The sequence below is a fragment of the Arvicanthis niloticus genome, chromosome 16, assembly GCF_011762505.2.
Source record: "Arvicanthis niloticus isolate mArvNil1 chromosome 16, mArvNil1.pat.X, whole genome shotgun sequence".
NCBI classification, from domain to species: Eukaryota; Metazoa; Chordata; class Mammalia; order Rodentia; family Muridae; genus Arvicanthis; species Arvicanthis niloticus.
Window position 1 is genome coordinate 28,723,837 of NC_047673.1, and position 25,196 is coordinate 28,749,032.

The 25,196-nt window shown below is 33.1% G+C and overlaps 1 protein-coding gene across 1 annotated transcript in view; it reads right to left on the reverse strand.

Moving 5' to 3' along the window:
- The window catches only part of Sgcz (sarcoglycan zeta), a 363,481-nt gene that overhangs the window by 146,862 nt on the left and 191,423 nt on the right, over positions 1-25,196 (reverse strand). Inside the window, exon 2 of the mRNA XM_034520440.2 lies at positions 23,391-23,492. Within this exon, the coding sequence (XP_034376331.2) occupies positions 23,391-23,492 (102 nt within the window). The remainder of the gene's footprint in view (positions 1-23,390; positions 23,493-25,196) is intronic.

Here is a 25,196-nt window from a genome sequence, read left to right on the forward strand (position 1 = left end):
AAATATCTATGGCTAAAGAATTCGTAGTCTTCTAGAGAACTTACTCCTGTGATTTTTATCAAACTGATATGTTTTCTAATTATAAGTAATTAACTGACATTCATGGATAAGAGTAACTTTCATTAAAGAAGGTTCTCGAAATAGGTATCAGCTATTACAAAGTTGAAAAACTGACCAAAATTCATAGAAACATGGCCAAGGGGTTCCCAGACTCAAAGAAATACACACGGGGCTGGTGAGATGGCTCAGTGGTTAAGAGCGCTGACTGCTCTTCCAGAGGTCTTGAGTTCTAATCCTAGCAACCACATGTCTGTAATGAGATCTGATGCCCTCTTCTGGTGTGTCTGGAGGCAGCATACTTACATATAATAAATAAATAAACCTAAAAAAAAAAAAAAAAAAAAAAAAAGCCGGGCGGTGGTGGCGCACGCCTTTAATCCCAGCACTTGGGAGGCAGAGGCAGGCAGATTTCTGAGTTCGAGGCCAGTCTGGTCTACAGAGTGAGTTCCAGGACAGTCAGGGCTATACAGAGAAACCCTGTCTCAAAAAAACAAACAAAAAAAAAAAAAAGAAAGAAAAGAAATACACACACACACACATCATGCACCTATATCCTGTGTAGTTTTGTGCCAACGTGACAGAAGATGTAATTATTGGGTAGATGAAAGCTCAATTAATAAACTTCCTCCAAAATGTGGACTTGTGCACCACCCTTGGGATGTCTTGTTTTTAGTAATAACTGGTTTGGGAGGGCTTAGCTGTCTGTGAGTTTGTGCTATTTCAGGGAAGGTAGTCCTTAATAAAACAGCCTGAGTAAGCCATGAAAAGCAGTCTAATAAGCAGCATTCCTCCATGGTTTCTGCCTTCCGTTCCTGCCTCCAGATTCCTGTCTTGAAATTATGTCCTAACATCCTTCAGGGATGGACTGTGATCTGAGTGTAGCAAGATAAATTAAACACAACTCCCCAAGTTTCTTTTATACATAGTATTTTATCATACTTATCCTCACTAATTAAACCTCAATATGTATGATTTTTTTATCTTCAGTGCTCAATTCTTTAGTAGCTACATCAACGTAATATTTTAGACACAGCACTAAGAGATAGATGCAAAAGTATAAATGAGACACTGTCTTTAATGTTTCTACCTCCAAAATGAAACTAATATCATATAAAACATGGGTGCGTTTTATGAGCCACAAACAAAAATTATTGGAGAATCCAATATAAATTAAGAAAGTTGAAAGAAATAATATATGGAAAAAACCAAAGGTCAAAGACAGAAATAAACCCCTGGTGCACACAAACTCAAAATGTCTTGAAGATAAAGTACAAGGTAGGTATTCAGTAAATATTCTGATATTGATGAAGGATAAAACCTTTTCATATGTTAGCTCCCAAAAGAGTCCATAAAAATTCTCGTGAATACTATAGAAGACTTATCATTCTGTAGCAGGGTCAAATTCTGGTTCTAACATTTAATTGATGTACGAACATAGACAAATTTTATGACTGTTTTTAATTATAGTTTTTCATCTATAAAATAAAATGATGTTAATAGTATTAATAGTGGTTTTTGTAGTAGTAATTTTTCTCTTCTTGAAGTTATTAAAATATACTTAACATATATATATATATATATATATATACATATATATTATATTAACCAAGTAAATATAAATTTTCATTAGGATGTGAATATTGCTATTCTTTTGTCACAGTAGTGAACAAAAGAAACATTAGTGGACCTAATACATAAGTGTCATATACCTTTCTAACTTTTTAAATGGTACTTTAGATTTCAAAACATAGAGCATATATTGATCAACTTAATATTTTCAGGGTAGTAATCATAAAAATTCACCCATGATAAATAGGATGCATTTATTCTTTAGAAATTATTTAGAAATACATGTAAAATGGTCACTTTGAGTTTAAGCAAAGTTGTCAGAAAGATATATTTAAGGTAGGGGAATTAACATATAAGGAAAAATATATACTCATATCTAATGTAAATGAATAAAGAGTCCTGAGAACAAAGAGTATGATATTGTAAGAATAGCTATACCCAAATTTATTAATAGCCTATGCTTGTTGTATAAGAAAACCACATTTTGTCTTTTTATTTGAGTTAATGAGCATGATATGAGTCAAGGGAAGTTTTAATTTTCTCATAGATAAAAGCCTTGGGAATAATTAAACACATAAAATAAAACCCAAAAGCCTATTATTGTGCAGAGATACCCTGTGACTTTGGTGCTTATATTCACAGTGATGTCCTCATCAGTGACTCAAATATTTATTGAAAATTAAATTGTTTAGTTTGGGTACAAAAATGCCAATGAAAACAATGAGTATATACAATAGTTACTTCTTGTGAATATAAAAGTTTATCATCTTATTTATTCTCCAATGCATCCAGCATCTTCAAACTACCTAAGCCAAGTTAACAACATCCTATTCTTCAGTAGTGCATTGCAACATAACATCCTGACTGCCTTCTTATGTACTTCAAGCAGTGAACACAAAACATAAAATGACATTGTATAGGTTTGTTGTGGTCCTTCTATTTTGGATCAAAATTACTAAGTAACAGATATTTGGGATATGGATATGGGATTATTTTACAGGTGATGTCACAAGGGTCAGGCACAGGGAAACAAAGATTATTATGCTGACACATCCTAATGAGAGGAAACTCAGCCTACTTTTCAGAGACCTAAGGGCTTCAGCAGATTGCTGAAGGAATATATATGGGGAACACAAAAAGGACATTAAGTCCCCTCTTTGTGGGAATTTCCTTGGGAGTGTGAAATAAGGATAAGAGAGCTGCTAATTGGTTTGGATAACCATAGAGGTTTGAGGGTGGGAAAGTTTCTTTAGTTGAACACAGGGATTAAGCTATCTGAATAACACAGAGATGGCCTAGTGACAGAAGATAGAATTACATAATAGCAGATGTAGAATTTTTTCTATCAGAAATCTGTAACCATTGACACAATAGTATGCCCAGGGTGATAGTATGAAGTCAGCTTCTAGAATTATCATGTGAATGGCACAGAATCACATCATTTCTTTTCATCTATTGATTCAAGAGCAAACCATGGAAAGATGTTTGGTTGTATCATTAAATCAAAGGATACTAATAATTACTTTGTCAGATTGAAATAACATGTTTTCTCATTATCAAATACCTAGGCAATATTTTATGGACATGTTAGATATGTAATAAAAAACAAAGGATTTAAATTACCTTTGCAGGCCTATGAAGGAATAAGTGATATTTACGTCTTTTCTTTTATATCATTTTATTTTTGATGGTTGTTTGTATATGGGAATGCAGTAGAATTATAAACACAGATAATCTTAACCGAATCTATTGTTAGCTTGATATAAATTTCTCTTTATGTTTTCTCCATAGAGTCTCATATCACTAACAAACTGTGCTTCTTTATTTTTATAATCTTGATAATCTTACCTTTTGTCCTATTGTTTCAACTACTTGGCAAAATCTTAAGGTTATGGTGAAGAGATATTAGTCCTAGTTACCAAAGTGGCATCTATCACACCAAGTGCCTTTGTCCTCCTATTGACTTAATAGAGGATTTTACTATTTTAATCTGCAAGATATGACTTTGAACTTTGGTGTGTATTTTTGCACTCCAATACACTGTTGAATGCGTACACACTTCCTCTAGTGTTTCAAACCTACTAGTATAAAGCTTGTTGCTTTGGGGTAACACGTCTGCACTGCTGATCCTTCCCTTGAACTCTAAAAAAGTATGCCACATGAGCAGGTCCCTCTTTAGCTTTCATTTTCATTGCATAGTGGTTTCCAGAAAAGTTCAGAGAATATCTAAGCACCTGAGCATATAATGCTTATTTGGGGACCTTCAGATACTGTTCTCTAAAAGAATGGCACATATTCTATTACATCATAATATTTTGTCTTTGCTATTGATAGTTTCTTTCTGTTCTCTACAATATATTTTGCTATTTTTCTTTGTATGTATGTGTGTGTGTGTACATGTGTGTTTGTATTTGTTTACATATGTGGGAGGAAGTGTACAGGTGGATGTAAATGACAGAGCTTGCTAGAGGTCTTCACCAATTGCATTTCTACATTATTATTACTTTTGAAACACAATCTTACTTTGGTCCTGATTCTTTCTTTCTTTAGCTACCAGTACTGGAATTATGTATACTTACTGCCACCCTTGTGTCTTAGCACTGGTGCTACTGATGGTAACTCATATCCCCATACTTGTATAACAAGCACTTTATACTTACAGATATCTTTGATGTACCATATTTCCTGGTCTGTATCACAGCTTATTTAGAAATAGTTTCTTCGTTAACACATTTCATGAAGTATATTTGAACATATTATTTTTCATCTCCCAACACCTTCAAGACCCTTGCTTCTCTTCCTCCTCGATCAAAATCATGTTATTTATGCCTCTTAAAAATGATCCAGAACTAAACCAAAATAATTGCTGAAAAGAATGTGCAACACACAAACAAAAATAAAGAGAAAAAGAAACATGGTGTTTCTTTTCTATTGGGCATCTACTCATAGAACTGAGGCCTGCTCTAGAATATGATAATTCAGTGTAATTCCATTAAAACTGATTTTTCCTCTCTCCACCTCTCTCAGTGGCAAATTCTTAGATCGTCGTGGGGGCTTTGTGCACAATTATCCTCCATGCTAAGATTTTGCCTCACTTCGTCTTGGTCTTGTGCAGGTATTGTTCATGCTGTCAGTCTATGTAAATTTACATGTGCATCAGCCCTTTGTGTCTGGATAAATGCTCCTTTCTTAGAATCATCCACTACCAATTTTACCTTGCAGAGAGAGTTTTGGTGAAGACATACCATTTAGGAGTGAGTACTTCAAAGGCTCTCATTTCTATACGTCATCTGGTTGTAGGTGTCTGTGTTATTTAGTAACAACTGAAAGTAGGTCTTCACCTAATAAAAGGTGAGCAATGTTCTGGTCTTTGGGTACAGTAGTATGCTTTGAGGCATCATTTTACTTCTATACTCATTTAGCATAACAATAATAGGAGATTTCCCACTATGGACCATGACCTATATATTCTCAGGTTCTTGGCTTTATTAAAAAGGGTTTCCATCTCATGATGTAGGCTTTAAACACATGTTACAAATGTAATTGATTACTCCCACATCCTTCATGCCACTATTGTACCAGGAGTTGTATGTTGCAGGAAAGTTGCTCTTGTAGCTCATAGAGTTAGAACTAAATGAGGTCAATGACTACTTTTCTCCTTCATTAGCATGTATGTTACCCTACACCAATATGAACAGTAGTCATTGTGGGTAAAGCTTCCAGTTGAGCACCAGCTCCATTTCTCCTTGGTTAATAGCACATGAATGATGTGTTTTCAGTAGCAAAGTCTTACATACAGGTTATGGAAGGAAACCAACAGTATTGGCAATAGCCTATAATGTTAAGCAGATGTTTATGGGACCTCTTTGGACAACAACTCAAAAGATGGAATCCATTCCTGGTACTGAGATTTTTATTTGGTTGTATGTGATGCCTTATTGAGGTACTGTCTACTCTAGTATATGGTAACTTCATTTAAATTACTCTCCTAAATATATACATTTCAGCAAGCTTCTAGAGTTGCAGATTTCAATACAGATCTCTGAAAGGTCTTTAGTGATACTTACCCCTCTTCACATCCTCTCTTCTACCTTTTTCTCCACCTTCTCTCTCTATTTAATCTTATTCTAATTTCTCCTTTATCTCTCTATGAAAATATATTCTATTTGCCCATTCTTACAAGAGTCCCTACTCTGCACTCTGGTACCTATAAATTATCTAACCGCTCAGTTTACTATGAATAACGCACACACACACACACACACACACACACACACACACACACACACACACACACATTTTAGTGTCTAATACCTATGTATAAGAGAATATAGGCAATATTGGTCTGAATCTGAATGACTGTCTTAATTGAAGTTTCTGTTACTTTAAGGAGATACCATGACAGCTGCAACTCTTATAAAGGAAAACATTTAATTGGGCTGGCTTATAGATTCAGAGGTTCAGTCATTATCATCATGATAAGAAGCATAGTGGTGTGCATGCAGATATAGTAATAAAGAAGGAGCTGAGTCTATATCTTTATTCACAGGCAATAGATAGAAACTGCCACACTAGGCCTGGTTTGAGTATATGAGACAACAATGTCTTCTTCACAGTGACATGCTTTTTCCAATAAGGCCACACCCACTCCAACAAGGCCACACCTCTAAAAGAGCTATACCCTATGGGATTATGGGGGCCATTTTTACTCAAAGCACCAGTTACCCTACCCAGGATGACTGTTCCTAGTTTTATTTAATTACCTGCAAATTTCATTTTTTATTAACAGATGACTAATATTCCAATAGGATACATCTAAAAATGCACCATATATTTTTTTTATATAAGTTGATAAACATATAGGTCTTTTCCAATCTAGCAACTATCAATAGAGTGTCATTTTACATGGATGAGAAAATATCTCTGTAGAATGATGTGAATATTAATTGAAGTATGGTATGGCCAGAAATTGTAGTAGATCTCTTTTCAGATTTTTGAGGAACCTCTATATTTATTTACAGAGTTGTTATACCAATTTTGTACCACGACAAATAAGAATAAATATTTCCATTTTCTCCCGTGCATACAAGCTAATTTTTTTCATTTGTTTTATTGATCATGGTTGTTCAGCCTGGGGTAAGAAGAAATCTCAAAGTAATTTTTATTTTCACTTTTCTAATGGCTAATGATATATAATTAAGTGTTTCATGATCTTCTTTATGTTTTATTTTTTGAGAAGTTTCTGTTTAACTCTATATTCCTCATTTAACTGGGCTATTTATTTTCTTGATATTCAATGTTCTGAATTCTTTGAGCAGTCTAGACACTAACTCATATAGGATGTATGATATGAATTTATCAAGAGTAAGGCTAACAATTACTAGTATTTTTATCCAACATGAAAGACTGAGCAGCTTTAACATATGCAACTTTCTTTGATTTTAATTTTCTTCTGGGGATGAAAGTGGTAGAAACAGAAAATTCTTCAACAATCAAGAGGAATCTAAGCTTACTTATTTGAATGAATATTTTTATCTATTTTGGCAATGTCAAGTCTAATTATAAAATTTCTCTAACAACTGGACCAATAGTAAGTGAAGATGGGGCTAGAAATATACCAGTATGTATTTATATTTTCTATAAAAATTGAAATAGTTTCATTCTATCCTAACCACTGAACATTGCAAATACTTATTGTTATTTTAGTCTTTCTAAAAAGTTGACTAAATAATAATGTAGATTGATAAATCTTCAATTATGTGGGCATTTCCAAGGATAATATCAGAATTTCTGTGTGATCTGTGTACTATGAGTATATATCTATTCGTATCAGAAAGCAATATTTATCTAATATCTAATATAGTGTCTAATATTAGTATGACTACATGCATGTGTGCATATAGTGCATGCATATATGAAAATGTGTTATGAGGGGTTGTACTTTAAATGGTAAAAATTAAAAATGCCTAATTAGAACACTTATGAAAATAAAAAATTTCATAGATAATGTGTAAAAAACATAGTACTGTGTATGACTATCAAAGAATGGAGGTTACCTGTCAACTAATTTCTCAAATTGTTCAAAACCAAAATATTCCTCTGAATAGAAAAATACTCTAAAAGAATAAGTCTAGATAAGAACACAGAAAATAATTTTAGGATTCTTTGAGATCATAACGAATTTTCAGATATAACACTGATGTTATATATCATAAATGAAAATTCAAAAATTATCAAATTGCATATTAAGAGTATTTGACACTCTTCCCTTTGAAAAATATTAATAAGAAAAAATGAGCTCTTTAATAAGGCAAAGAAAAAACCTATAAGACAAACCCACTAATAAAATAATAAATCCAATTATAATGACAAGTTTTATTGGATATAAGCTAATATAAAAACAAGACAAAAAACAAAAAAATGGTATTTAATAAGTGGTCTAGATAATTATATAAAAAGGTCCATCATCTTGGAATACATACAGATGGTTCATAACCATTTGAAATCATTATTAGACATTTAGATAAATTCCAGTTAAAGTCTACTTCATGACCTTTAGAATGCTGATACTAATAATGATAACAACAACAATAATAAGACCTAAAATATGAAGAGCTAACACTGATATGCAGGAACTAGAAACCTTAAGAATATTAGAGACTGTGAAAAATGAATAAAGACAAATGAAAATGATTTAGATGATTTTTTTAAAAAGCCATTTTCTATATAAGTCAGTAAATTCTTTCTTAGACATCTACTCAAAAAACCATGGATCTTTATTTATTATACAAAAAAGTTTTTCAAAAATATTTTTAAATAAAGTATGCAAGTGTAATGCAGGAATGAGGTGGAATGCTATAGAGTAAATGAATAAGGACATAATATGGATGACTATAACAAGATTAGTACACTGTAAGAGGCACTGCTGTCTTACAGTTCACCATAGAATATTTCTGGAATGGTGTAGTTTCCATATGTAAAAGTAATGGTATTTAAGTATCAGTAGAGTATAATTTACAACTCAGATTCTGTCCATATTCTTCTTTTAACACAATCCCACTATTGCTTTATTGGCTTTCGAAGTAATGAGTATTTGATAGAGATATTCGACAGAGTTCTGATCTTGTAGTTCTCAGGAATGTTCTGAACAGAAGAGATATTTTATGAGGATTGTGGATTGTTGCTTAGCTAGAATAGCTAAGTTAGAGTTTGGGATCCCTTCAACTGCACAAACCAAAGTAAGTTGATTAGTGTTTCTGAGGCCTGAATTTTCTTGGATAATAACAGCATCTACTGTATAGCATTGCCGAGAAGATTAAATGATTTTATGTACATACGTTCCTTAGATACAATCTAGCATATTGCCAACTGTAATTGATAATATTAAATATTAAAAATTTGATAGGTAAGAGTAGCTGTTATTGTTTCTTGTTGTCAGTAAACTGTGGAGTTCAACCTTGTGGTATAAAATAAACTGCAACCAGGACAACTATATTAAATAACCTGAGTTACTCTGAGCAGAAAGCATAGATTTGCACCATGTTGCTGTGGAATGTGATCTGGTGAACTTGATGTTTATGGAGACTTTCTATCAATTGTAGTTGTTAGACTTTGGTGACAAGCATAGTTATAGAATCGAATGGAAGGGAATCCAATGCTGGAGAGGTGGCTAGACTTTGGGGGTGGAGTGAAGCAATAGAGGGAGTTTCACAGAACTCCATTTTACAACAATTCTAAACATAGTCTGAGTCTAAATGCAAAGAAATATTGCATGGAAACTGTCTTATGGAATGGCTATGAACAAAGGGCAACTGAGGAATGGTGACATGAGATCACAGGGTACTGGACAATTATTTTAAAATCTGAAAGCTAAGAGAGAGGTTATGAACACACTAATTAGCATTGAGACCACAAAATGGCAACTATGTCTGGAGGGCACACTAACCATGGAGTTGACTCAAGAAAGCCTTACTCAAGAATCTACTATTAGTGGGGTCTGCCAGAAAGTCAATTGTATATGAACAAAAAAACCAAAAACCTACCTCAGCATACTTGAAAAAAATATAGTAAAATACTGAAATTTTATCATCAGGGTATCCTCTACACAGAAAATAATGCTCCAAGTTTTATAAAAATTTCTGATCTAATCAGGAGAAAACATTAATTAACCAGTATTTAATGCACTAAAATTTGAAGAAAGCTTTTTCTTCTGTAGAAAAAGATAACAGTAGAAAATTTGTAGATATATGAGAGATAAATGCATGTTGGAGAGCAAACATTGAAGAAAATATTAATATGCCTCCAATGTTTTTAATTCTAAGAGATATTAAACTGTTTAAATTTAATTGTTATAGCATTTGTGAATGAATATATGAGAGACATACATGTAATAGTTTGTAACATCTGAAAAAAATGAGGTTCTTACATCACATATGGATTCATATAATGTTAACTCAGGGTACTCAGGGGTACATTTAGATTGCACAGTCTGACCCCTTGAAAAAAAAACCAAGTATGACTGACAATGTGATAAGAAATCAATTACCTTGCTATAAAATATAAAAAAAGTGATAAAGAACTAATAATACAAAACAAATATGAAATGTAACAAATCTATAAAAGGAACAAGTTGGAAGATGAAGGGTCAAATCAATTATTATTTATTCTAAGGAAAACCAAAAAGTCACTTACAAGAGAGAAGAAAAATATTTCAAAATGAATAATTTTTAATAGAAATTTTTAAAAAGTTAAAACTCAGAATTTATCCAGCGATAGTATAAAATTACTTTAATTTCATTACTTGGAAGGCAGAAGCAGGTGGTTCTCTAGGATTTTGAGGCCAGGTTTATCTATAGTGAGTTCTAGTTCATTCAGTAATTCATAGGTAGACAGTTTTAAAATTAAAAAAAAAGAGTCAGAAATTGTTGAATGTTGAGGAATATGTATGTAGATATACAGATTTTACAATTCCACCTGAGTGTAGAAATGAAATATTTTTTACATTAAAAAGTTAGTAAAGAGAGAAAATGGGAACACAGAAATAAATTTCTGAATAGAGGACTAATAAAACAAAAATAACAGTTCCCAGAAAAGAAAATGGAAAAACAATAACTTAGAGTATGCTGTGTTAAGTATCAATTATATTACAAAGAAACCACTGAGAAAATCACACACAATATAAAAACAAACTGATACTGTGTATCTAGCCAAGTATTCAGGCCAAAATAAAGCATGGAATTGGAAGAGAATGTACAGCCAACACTTTACTAAGCCAATATAATCTCTAACTGTATTCTAAGCATGTGTCCTGTTATCCCCAGATAAGTTCAGTCCTCATTCCCCTTCATGGAAACCTTCTCTGCAACAGAGTAAGACCACTGCAGTAATCTACATCCAATGTAAATGAAAAAATGTTTGCACAGTGGAAATGGATACATCTATAAAATACTCCCACACCTAAGGCTCAGGATACATCTGCAAAATACTCCCATACCTAAGGCTCAAGAAACAATGATGAAGTGATGGGGTGATTAGATCAGGGAGCTTATTATGAGATTATATCACCTAGTAATGTCAGAAGCTACACATATAAAGTCTCACCAACATGGCTGCCCTAACATGACCTGAAAAAGGACATCAAAAGTAGACTGCCAAAGAAGCTGAGAAAAATCCCCAGAGGCCTCAACCCTATACAAAGAACCCTATACAAAGAACAACCCTACAGACTGCTCAGGAATGCAAAAAAAAAAAAAAAAAAAAAAAAAAAAAGAGATGTAGTTTTCCCCAAGAAAGAACAACTGGTTATCCAATACCAAATTGTCAGCCTTGAAAATATTCATAAAAGTAACATTATAAAGAGTGAGCTGGTTATGTTCTGGAATTTATATATATATACATATAAGTATTTAATAACAATTAATGAAAAAAGCCATGAATTTGAAAAATAGCAAGGAGGAGGATGCGGGAGGATCTGGGGTAATAAAGAGAAGAAAAATTTACTGTAATTATATGAGTAGTATGTTCCAATTTATGATACAAATAATCTGTTGTAATTTCAATAATTGTTTTACTCTTGAGAGGAATGAAAAATAAATAATTATATATAATTATTTATGTAATTATAAAGTTACATATTAAGAGTATGACAATGTCATCGCAGAAATTGTGTGTGTGTGTATGCATTTCAAATTCAGCTATAAGTCATAGCCAAGACAATACATTTTTCTTCTTGTTGATTTATACATATTCCTTAATGAAAGTAGCCAAACATTTAATTAACATTTACTTACTTGGTCAACAATTTTAAATCTTGAGTTAATTTTAACTGTATGACTATAAAACTGAACTGATCAGATTTTTATATGAAAGCAAACAAAACAGTTTTCATTATTTACAAATTTAAACTAATTTATGTTATATCAATAGGATCCTGACTGAAACAGAAAATTAAACAAAATCAATAAAATCAAGATATATAAGTTTGTTGATAAGTATGGAGTTTTGCAACAGATGACAATTTGGGAATGTTGACCTATGGTTCTATATGAAAAAAATCTATCACTTAGTGGATCAAGCATTCAGACATGTAGAATCTATAATATATTGCAAGAATGCATCCTAATTTGAGATGCTTCTTGTGTAAAGATTAAATCTAAAATTGAGTGGGTACAAATCTTAATTACACTGGTGTTTATTTTAATGTAGTATTAAACCAGGATATAAATCTTCATACAGCAATTAATGTCAACATCTACTTTACCAGTCTGACTTTTATGAGAATACTATGATCTCATAAATTTAGAGAGGGTCTATCATTAGCAAGAAAAATGTCTTGTAAACCATAGTAAAGTCATATATACCACATATGTTGATATGATTACAAATCCAATATTTGTTACATTTGTATTGTTGATTTTAGAGGTGCAGTAACGATTCTGCATCTCCAATAAATAGTTCTCAAAATCTTCAAATCACATTCCATGTTCTGTTATTAAAAACATGCTAACAAAAATACGGAAATTTTAAATTGAAAAATAAAATTAATTTTGCTATGTTAAATTAATAAATCTCCATATGTATTTTTTTAAAAATTAAAATTATAGCTAACAAGTGTTGTAACAATAATCCTTCATTTGGGGTGCTTGCACTTGTCTTTAATTAAAGTGTTTTGGGGTGTTTTTCCAGAAAAAAATTTAAAAAAAAATTAAAATAATAAAGTTCTATTATTTGTAATACTATCAGAAAGAATGCAATTGTTCATTATAAATGACTAAAACATATTATAGGAGAGTTTTACAAAGATGAGGCACATAAAAAAGTCCTAGTTTCTGCTGGAATTCAGAGTTTTGGATGCACCACTTGAATTTTCCAAGTCTGCTGATATATCTACAAATAGGAATCTATGCTGTTCTCTCTAATGACTCTAAAGGACCAAAGTAAGTGTTTGTTCTAAGTAAAAACAGAAAGAAGATTATTTGTAGTAAAGTGTGTGAATAACCAAATGGAGAAAAACACAAAGAAACAAGCTTGCAGATTAAAAGATCAGTCTAAGATAGATACTTTATTAGAATCAAACCATGAAAATTAGCATGTGGAGGTTGAATAGTTCTGACTGTCATCCTGGAAAGTTTCAAATTAGTCAGACTTGCCTAAAAAAAAAAAAAAAAAAAAAAAAAAAAAAAAAAAAAAAAAAAAAAAAAACAAAACAAAAAAAAACCCACCCCCACCCAGCCCACTAATCCTCTAATCCTCTTTTGGGGAATTTAGCTGTACTTTATCATCAAGAAACGTTAGGTCATTACACTGATTTAGATCATAAGAAAAACAAAAGTAGGATCCTTTAGTGATTCGTATAAAAGTAATAAAATAATAAAAACAATGTAATCATGTGATCTATGTAAATGTGTGTAGGCAACAAACTAATATCAAACACATGCAAAATACTCAAAGTAATTACTAGTAATTTTAGTATGTGGTCTCTCTGAACAAAAAAGTGGACTCAAATTATAAAAGAATGCTTCACAATTAATATAGTTTGTATGCCTTCTGTGACTTATTCCAAACATTAAATGAGGAAATTGGTATGCATCATCCTGCTAGAAATCTAATATGTGAAAACAAAATGTGACTGAACTTTAATCAAAATGACAGCAAAAGATGGACTTTCAGTCGTCTTGATGCTTGGCTGGCTGAAAGCAATTGTTCCCATGTTCCCCTGAAGATAGCATCCTTGTTCTGCCTCCCATAACACTACACCCTTGTTTATCTTGTTTACATTCTCTCTTAATTTGCCCTTCTTGATTTAGTTTTTCCCAAGTTCTTCAACTTTGGAAGTGGCACTTTTTACATTTTCTATTTGCATTCATTTAGGATTCCTGTTGAATGTTTAATAACATATGCAATTAAATCTACTGCCATGTGCACATGAGTATACACACATATACACATACTCCAATTTAATAAATTTTTAGAATTTATCTGTTATGTGACATCCAGACATCATAAATTGACTGCTTACATATCTAACAGACAAAAACAATCCCTAAATAATTTCTCAATTTCCTTCTCTTGCACGCTCTCACTCTTCCCTCCTGTACAAACAAAAGCAATTTTTCAATTATATTAAAATTTCTCCTCTTTTACCTTAAATATAATTTTCCACTTGATCAAGCTGTACTTTCAAACCTGACTCTTTTCTAATTGCATTGATGACCAAGTATTTACTGAAGCTCCCCAAACGCACAATGCATTCAGCATATATTTATCTTTCAATAAATCAAGAATGATAATTATAGTATTGAGTATCAAATTTAATTGTTAAAGTTTTACTTCATTGTATAATAACCACAATAGTGCAGTATTAAGGTTTTATAGGCTGTTATGAACTTCAATTTGTGCATGGTGGAAAACTTATACAAGGCACAAGGCTGAATCACAAATTTGTTGTTTAAACACAGGGATTAGAACCCAAAGCTTTAATGAATACTCAAAGTCAAATATCACAATCAAAATAAGCAATAAAACACAATATTGTTTAATCTACCATATTAAAAACATTATAACAACATATGTGAATGTGGAAGGGGAAATTTATAGTGAATTCTCATCCATAGACAAAGAACCAAAGGAAATTATTAATTACTAGAAGGAGAATTAGTCTCTGCTATAACTGAGCATCTTTGTTGGTTGTTAAATACATAGTGGTCAGCCCTGAATATGTGTGTGTGTGTGTGTGTGTGTGTGTGTGTGTGTGTGTGTGTGTGTGTATGTGTGTGTATGTGTGCGTGCATGTGCGTGCACAGATGTAACTAACAAATATAATAATAAAAAAACCAAACATCAACTTGAGTGTCGTGGGAATAGTTTGAAGAAGTGTATCTGGAAAGGGCTGGAGGGAGGAAAGGAAAGAAGGTGTGATACAAATTTATTCCCTAGTGAGGCTGCTTCAATCCCACCTAGGGGATTGAAAGGGGGAAGAAAATTATCACAGGAATCAGAGGGAGGGAGGGACATGGGTGGGAGAGTGAAGGGAGAGGGGAAACAGGGATAGGATCAGGTATGTGAGGAGACCGGAGAGAAGCCCAGAAAATCAGAAGAATGAACAGAAATATACAGCTGAGGTTGACAGCAGGGGCAACCTCTAGAATTCTTTGAGACCTGGGACATGAGAGGCTCCCAACACTCACTGGGGATGACACGGCCAAAATGCTCAACAGTGGGAAGATGGAACCTGAAGAAACAACCTCCAGTAGATAGACATGGCCCCCAGCGGAGGGATGGGGCCACCAAACCATCTTCAAAATGTTTGAGCCAGAATTGTTCCTGTCTAAAAAATGAAGAAACAAAAGTGGAGTAGCCATTCAGTGAATGGGCTAACTTGGGATACAACTCATGGACAGGCACCAAACCCTGAACATTACTACTGATACCATGTTATGCTTACAGACAGGAGCCTAGCATGGCTGTCCTTTGAGAGGCTCTATTGCAGCTGACTGAGACAGATGTAGAAACTTACAGTCAACCATTGGACTGAAGTTCAGGGGCCCATATTTAAGAGTTGGGAGAAGGATTCAAGAAGCTAAAGGGGATGGCAAACCCATAGAAAGAACAACAATATCAACTAACCCGGAACCCTCAGAGCACCCAGACACTAAACCACCAACTAAAGAGCATACATGGGCTGGTCAATGCTGTCAAGCCCATATCTAGCAGAGGACTGCCTTGTCTAGCCTCAGTGGAAGAGGATGTACCTAATCCTGTAGACACTTGATGCCTCAGGGAATGGGGAAGGTAGTGGTGAGGTGGTGGGTGTGGTGGGTGAGTGGTTAGGGGAGCACCCTCTCAGAGGAAAGGGAGATGGGAATGGGGTGAAGAGATCTGGGAGGAGGGACAGGAAAGGGGGACAATATTTGGAATGTAAATAAATAAAATAATTTAATTTTAAAAATCCAAAAATTTTGTTTTATTTAGAATAATTATTTTAAAGTGTTTTTAAAAATTCCTAAGTAACATTCACAAAGCAAGAAATTATTTTCTTTATATCCAAGCAGAAAGGCTGATGAGAAAAGAGAGTGGAACTCATTCACCCATCTAGTAGGAATCACTAAGTGATTAAACTCATTCACACAGCTAGTAGGGATCATTAAGTGATTATAAAGGAATTTGTAATGCCAATAAGAAGATGCTAAAAAGAGTTTCTAAGAAATGCAGAGGAATTCCTTAGTATACTGAGAGAAGAAGCTATGTTCCCAGCCGGGAAGACACCACAATATAAAGATGACATTTACATGAAACCAAGTGTAACTATCATTATGTTCCCAGCAGGAATTTAATGAAATTTGATGGCTGATGATCAAGTTCATCCAAAAGAAAAATAATGCATAAATGGCAAAATGTTTCCTAGCCACAAATAGCAAACAAATATCTCTGCTAGTTGTAAGAATACCCTTTACAGCTATAGTGTGCATCTTCATAAGTAGGTCAGTAGAGCAGAATAGAGATGAAAAAAATAAAGACATTTGCTAATGCAGAATAGAAGACCAATGATGAAATGGACTACTCAGATTATGGTACTATGGTATTGGAATCTATTGGCTGTTCATTAAGAGAGGGGATTAGATGGAGTGAAGATCACAGGAAAGAGGGAATGTATCGGGAGGGGCTGGGGTAAAAGGAAATGAAGACAATTCCCACTTAACACTGTACACTGAAACTCAGGAATGTTCCAATTTCTTTCTCTTATACTACATAACAAATTAAGCCACATGTTTTAAGACTTTCAGTAGTTTGTGTATTCACCATAGGTCAAACTCATTACAATCTGCATGGAGAAAAGGGGTAGCAAGAACAAGATCCAGAGATAATCCAGCCCCTGCATCACTGAATGTTGCACATGCTGAATTCTGAAGAGACTGGACAGCCCACAGGAACTACAGAGTTACTCATCCACACCCTGGTACAAGAGAGTAAGGGGCTCAACAGACCCACAGAAGAGAGTGCACATAAGTTATGTTACTCTTTCTGGTCAGGCTCTGTAACCCTATTTAGAAACAACAGCAACAAAAGCTTGTTTTGTCTTACATAAAATTTTAACCCATCAGAATATGCAAATAGTCATTCCTAAGTGGTCTGTTTTAACATTTAAAAGCAATACAAAATTTATCTACACTTCATGTAATTAAGAATGAACAATGAGATTAAAGTAAATTATAATATCAAAATGAAGATTGCAGACCCATAAAAACATCACTATAAAATATCACTATAAAATAGAAGTTATTGAGAGTGAGGGACAAATTCACATGGAGAAATCAATTCCACAGAAGAGCAGAGCTGGATGAGAACTACTTGTGGTTAGAAGAAAAGTATACAGCATTTAAACAAACTGAGATATAGTGATGTAAATCTGATTGCTTCCTCTGAACTAAGGAACTCAGTAAGACTGAAAGCTAGCTGTTAAGCAAAGCCACCAGTACTTGTACTATCAGCTACTGGATGAATAAAGCCAGAAGATCTCTAGAAAGAGTAATGACAATTCCTCTCACAATGACCAATCACCAGCCAGCAAACAACACTAAAACTACTAAGTGGCATAACAGTACAAATTATCCTGAAGTGGAAGAAGTGAATTCAAACTCTTCTAGAATCTCCTTATGACATTACACCATCAACAGGAGAATAGCATCAGGGTGTTCTTTAACAGTCCATGGCAACAGTCAGTGCTAAAGGAGACAACTCTCCACTAGATGAATACTCACATATCTGAAGGAAAGGAAAGTACTATTATTGATATTCTCAGAAAACACTGAAAGCAGCAATGAGACAGGGTAGATATTTCAATAATTGATACACGAGCACAAGGAGTTATCAGAATACTGGATGCCTACAGGATTGTCCACAGCAAAGAAAAAGCTACTGATGGCTGCGCTACCACCTATAGACAGAATCAAGGCCACAGTGTCAGGTAGTAAACCAGCAGAGCAGAATGCAGATATTGGCTATGACAAAGTTAAAGTGATACTGTGAAAACTGAAAGTGGGGATGGAGGAGAAGAGATTTGAGAGGAGATAATCATCTCAATTTACACTGCAGGGAGCTAACAAATGCTCTGTGACATTAATCATGAGGCTAATGCATCCAGCTCCTCAATCATATTCACAATCATTAATTCTTAACCATAAAACCAGGTTAAAAATGCTATTATGCTAAAGAATGTATTTGAGCTAGCACTTTTTCAATTGACTTTGGGTTGTTCTATTAAATGCCATATTAATTTAAAACAGTGTGTACAACATTCTCTTTACAAATATGTTTTTTCATCCTTTTAGTTTTGCAAATATTTAATAATACTTTGATGATGATAATTAGATGTTAAGGTATTGTTACTATTAATGTAAGAAATATATATGTATTATATATACATATTATATATGTACATATATGTATATATGTATTATGTATATATATGTATGTATATATGTATATGTATTAGAGAGAGAGAGAGAGGAGCGATTTGGCTTAAACAAAAAATATAAACTACTATAAAATGTCTCCTATTTTAGACACTCAGCTGAAAAAGCATGATGATCACAATGATAAATTAATTGTGAAATTCTCTGGCATTTATTTGTATAAATCAGTATGTGTCAGGGAAAGTGTATCTGTTTGGTGGGGCATTGCTGTGGTCATTGAGAAAGAAAATGAACTTAATATGGTAATACAGAGGGGGGGTAATAGTCACTTGCTTGTGAGAGTCCTAACCGTGGCTTCATATGTGACCTGTATAATGACTCCAACACACAAAGCACAGAACTAAAAGTATTCAGCACTGAGATAGGATCACAGGAGTAGACCCACAAGCATGGACATAAGACGACTAGATCCTTGTTTATACTTGGTTCATTCTGAAGTCAAGTGACTCAAGACTGTTGCCTTCCTGTCAATACACTGGAGTTGGAATTATCTGCGAGTACCTGCTTGGGAATAATTATTAGACTGTCTTACACAGTTCTGAGATTCCTGTCAAGTGACATAGCAATTTATGTAAATATCATTAGCTGGGAAATAAATGTAAACAATACAATGTCATGATGTCATGGTTCAGTTAGTCTCATATGGTTACAGGCTCAATAAAATAGCACAATGCAATTTTTATTGATTACATTCAGTTAAAATGTATATTTAATCCCATTAACATCATGCACACCAGTTACATTCAAATGCTATTATCTTAATTTCCTGATATTCAAAGATACTTTGTCATAATATTAGAATATAAGCCTTGAACGTACATGTGGAATCATTTTTCTCAGTCACCCAAGTTATACAACTTTTGTGTTTTTCCTAGCTGAATAAAAATATTGCATTTAATTTCACAAACTGCTTAGAACTGCTTGATATTGTTCAATTTTAATAATTTATAGTAAGGCATTAACTATATTCAAAGTAGAATATATACTATGCATTGTAAATACATTGTTCTGTGGACTGCTTAGAAAGTTTTGATTTAAAAAATGAGTAAGATAGAAAGTTATTCTGATAATGGAAGAAGGTACTTCTTATAGTCATTATAGAGGTCACACATGAAGCCATAGGTAGGACTCTCACAAGCAAGTGACTATTACCCCCCTCTGTATTACCATATTAAGTTCATTTTCTTTCTCTCTCAATGACCACAGCAACGCCCCACCATACAGATACACTCTCCCTGACACATACTGATTTATACAAATAAATGCCAGAGAATTTCATAATTAATTTATCATCATCGTGATCATCATGCTTTTTCAGCTGGGTGTTTAAAATAGGAGACATTTTATAGTAGTTTATATTGTTTGTTTAAGCCAAATTGCTCCTCTCTCTCTCTCTCTCTCTCTCTCTCTATATATATATATATATATATATATATATATATATATATATATTCTCTATATTCTTGGTAGTGGTATTTGTGTGTGTGGAGGGAGGGCAGGGGGAGGTAGCAGGTGCAGCAGATAAAGAGTTTCCTGGAAAATTAAATCCAGTCCATGTGTCATCAGATTTGGGAATATAATGTGTGTTTATAGAGAGGAGTACTTTCTATTCAGAAGGAATCTGGCTTTTATGGGTTGGATTAAATTCATAAATAACTATAAAACCCATACTATCCTGGGAGTCATCATGGAACCCATTTTGGCCTTAAACCCATGGCAACAACCTTGCAGCCACCTGCTAAGTGCTAGGATCATGAGCTTGAGCCATAGTGTCCTGCTACTAGAATGTGATTTTAAATACTATCTGTTGGCTAAATAGAAAGAGACAGAAGGCTGAAATTAAGAGGAGAGATGTATATAAAAATCAAAATAATATGATGTAAACTTTTCAGCTTATCATGATATTTTAAGATGACTTTTGAATCTAATAGATTTCTTACCTAAATATTATAGGAGTTTTGTAATTTTGTGTACATTTAAATACAAGAAAATGTTTGAGAAGGCTGGTCTGACAATAAGTCTTGTAAGGTAAAGTACTTACTGTCACACTAGACTATGTGTGTCCTATCTCAACTCCATGTGTTGGAAAGAGAAAATTGACTCCCAAAACATGTCCCCAGACTTCAGAGCCACACAATTTCAGTGTTATGTACACACACACACACACACACACACACACACACACACACTGACATTGACATACACAGACACAAAATAAGCAAAACATTGTAACAAAAATTTAGAAAATTTATGGAAAATACTTAAGAGACACATATCTCAAATTTTTTAATTAAAATTTCATTTCTAGTATTATTAGTGACTTGTGTTTATCTCCTGATCCTAAGATATAAGCATCTAAATACATTTTGCCATTATTAATTTGAAAATTAAAGCCAAAGGAAATGGTGTGTCTTTCTACATCAAACAGTGAAATAAATAAGCATTATAGCCATAATAAACAACTATATGTACTCAAGGGCAAATGAATTATAATAAGAAGTCTTAGAAGGTCAAATACTTGTTGTCACACTGGACTGTTTGTAGTCTGTCCCCTTATTCCCTTGTTGTGGAAGGAGAAAACTCATTCTTAAAAGCTGTCCTCAGACCTCAGGGTCACAAGAGTTTAGTGTTGTGCACACTGATTATAAAATAGATATTGGCTTTATATTTTTGTAGTACATGTACAGTGAAATCTTCCAAGGACTAAGTCTATTTTGTATTCTGTTGTTAGTCCAGATGTCCTCTCTGAACACTGAGGTCACCAGCTCTCATGCTGTACTTTTCTTGCTAATTACTAGCAGGAAAAACCGCAGGACATACAGATGACCAGTAGCAAAGAATGGGTATGTAACATGGTGGTGGTGGTGGTGGTGGTGGTGCTGGTGTTAGATTGTATCTCTCAATCTATATAGCAGACTTTAGAGATGATTGTGCAGCTGAGATCAGCTAGTCTGTGTCAAATGATTTGATGTTCAATTGCCACTACCTAATATTCTCAGGTTACAATGTTGATATACTCTGTAGTATGTGGGCCAGAGATAAAAAGGGTTCTCATCGATGTTTTCAGAGAACAACTTTGGTTATACTGTCAAAAGTTCCCCCCTCAGAAGATACATTTTTAACCCGTTCATTGGCAGAGGTCTTCACCATCTTTAACTTGTGTTCCCAGATAGACAATACAAATCAGTCTGGGTAACTTTAGAGGCATGCCACCTTTGGTACCTCTGGGCTTTTCAGCAAGATGTATTTAAAAGGGAAACAACAACAACAATTCCCTGTGCCACTACATTTATTTCTTATGTAGGGGAAGTGTTTTTTTCATTTCTATCAAAAGTTTCTTTAATTGCACTAAACTATTTAATAGTGACAAGCACAGGAGAAATTTGAAAAAAGATTGAATTATGGAATACCCTAATGTATCTAAGTACTTTGGATCCATTAAAACTATCTCAAATATTAAAAAAAAATTAGTTGTTTTTAAAGTTTAATCATGCACATCAGTTATAAATACATGTTCCTATTGGTTTTTTTGGTCTGTCTGAAATCTGTTAAGTAATGTTAAACTGAATATGTTATTAAAAGTGTACTAAATGAAGTATAGTCTATATTCTGGATAGTTCATATATTATTAAAACTCACTGATACAAACATCATAATTAATTTTTAAAAAATAAATCCTCTTCATTCTATTTTGATTTTAGTGGAAAAAAGACTTAAGAGAAATCATTTAAGTGATATTTTACTCTATAAATTTCCTAATATAGTATATTGGCAAAATTAAACATTTTAATATAAAATAAGTTTATATGAAACAAATTCATTTCTGTCACTTTTATATAATAATGTTTTCATTCTATCCTAATAAATCCATTTCTATGGACACATATCAAAAAACCATTCTGATAGATTGGAAACATACAGGTGCCACAGACTTCTTTCTATCTTCTAAGTAAAAAATCTTAAGTCAAAATGCGCAGTCATGAAGCTTTTGTCTTATTTTCTTTTAACATTCTGCTAAGTGATGAAATATGTAATTTCCTAATATAGTATATTGGCAAATTAAACATTTTAATATAAAATAAATTTATATGAAACAAATTCATTTCTGTCACTTTTATATAATAATGTTTTCATTCTATTCTAATAAATCCATTTCTATGGACACATATCAAAAAACCATTCTGATAGATTGGAAACATACGGGTGCCACAGACTTCTTTCTACCTTCTAAGTAAAAAATCTTAAGTCAAAATGCGCAGTCATGAAGCTTTTGTCTTATTTTCTTTTAACATTCTGCTAAGTGATGAAATATGTAATATAAATCAATTTTTCCAAAGGGTATACATTCTGGTACTAGTTAAAACATTGTATTTAATTTTTATATTCAAACTTTTGTTCTCTTGGAAATACATTTTACATTTAAGGGGAAAATGTACGATGCTTTGAATGGATAATTCACCCACGTGTTTGTTTCCTGAGAAAATAATTTAAAACTCATAAAAACTTCTTTTTCAAATGCTACCATTGCATTTAACTTCAAGAGATTAAAAGAAACACAATTCATAGTGTATAAGCAGCTAAGAGCTTCAGTTCATGTGCTTTCTGTTTTGCCAATTTAAAGCTAATCTTTTCTATTGTTCATCAATTGATTCTTTTAATTTCTTCAAATAAGTCTTTAGCTTAAAGAAACTGAATTCAAAAGGAAGGAGACAAGGAAATTTGATGCTCCTCTGTTGAGTGAAAATATAAACTCTAAATTATCTTAGAGTAAGCCAAAGCCATATCACATACCTTTCGGGAATGAATTTCTTTCACATACAATGGTAGTAGAAACTCAGATATACCTTCAAGTCGGATTCCCTTCTTGGTGACTCTCAGATTCCCCATACCATCCTACAAGCAATGAAATATAGTTCACTTTTAGGTTAGTTAGAGAATGCGTATCTGGCCATAATTTTCTTAGAGCTAAATTGAGAAAACAGTGAGCTCAAATCCATGATAATTTAAGAAAAACAAACAAAAACAAAAACAAACAAATAAACAAACAAAACCCAAAGAGATTGGAAAGATCACAGTGTTTTGCATCCAATAGAGGGCACTTCTTTGAATGCTAAGGGGAGGGGGTGATAAAGAACCTGATAGGCCTTCCAAATTTGATAAGAATCTATGATTTTATGTGAATAAATATTTCATTTATACTTTAGTTCAACTTTGTTAGATGTGACATTATCTATGTGATTATTAACAAATGTTTCCAGAGGCCTAATAATATTGCTACAAGTATAAAGATTATCCAATATTTCCATTTATATAAAAATTTAAACCGCTAATTACCAATTGGTATTAGAAAACCTGGTTCACTTGAACAAAAATCATGAAACACGTGTTCTACCTGACAAACATTTGTCTCTGGGGCAGATTAACACAGCTAAAAATAGTGTTGATGAGACAGAATTAAATTAGGATTGAATTTAAGTGAAAAATGCATCCCATGTATGGTAACAAAGTAAGAAGCCAAATATATGAAAATATTGAAAATTAGTTTAAACAGGAAGTTATTGTGGGGGGATGGACAATGGCCACTTTAATGATATTTGCTTCTGGTTCATGTTTGAGTTGTCTAATTGAGAATATTTGGAGAGGAAACAGCTAGAGATATATGTTTGAATGCTTGCAACATTCATTGGCAAGGAACACAGTGATTGCTGTGCTGAAAATGTTGTTCGTAAGTAAAGTTATGAAAGAAAAAATATAATGTATTAAAACAGCTCACTGATGAGATGATTTGTAGTATGTTTCAGGACATATCCTGAAGAATTATTGTAAAGGGTTAAAAACTATTAATAACATAGGACTTCTGATAAGTATGTGATGTGTCATGAAAGAAAATTGTATAGGCTTGATGACTAATTTCATTGACGACACAGAAAAAAATGTAGTATTTGTCACTTAATATGGCCTTCAAAATTGAGAGTAAAAGTTATTATCTTATAAAGAGGAAGAGTAAATTGTAGGTAAATTTCATGAGTAGCTTTGTAGTATTTTCTAGTTAATCAACCAGTACATCTGCAGAAAACAATGTTGAAGTGATTCATGATTAAGGCACATTTGAAACAATTAAGAGGATAACTATTAGGTTCAATGTACAAAGGTATATTTAAAATAAAAAAACTTTTTGGATAAGGATTTGTTCTGCAAGTGGGAAGGGATGTTATGTACATCCAGACAAGTATTTATTTGGCCTGGGTAAATGTGTGTGTGTGTAGTGTGTGCATACATGTGTATGCATATACACGTTTGTTGGCACATATTTGTACCATTTCTTTTTTCACTGGAACTCACAGAATGTGGCTAGGCTAGAATTTGCCTCAGGCTCTCCTGTCTCTATTTCCAGATTGCTGGGGTTAGGGTCATGCACTCTGAACACCTGGCTTTTATATAGAGTCTTGGGATGCAAATGCTACTCTTCACACATCTGAGTCACACATTTCAACTAATTTATCTAGGGGGTCATTTCATTTCCCTGCCCCAGAGACATCTTAATCATAAAAGAAGAATCAAGAGAACATGGTGACATGAACTTCTACCTTCTACAAG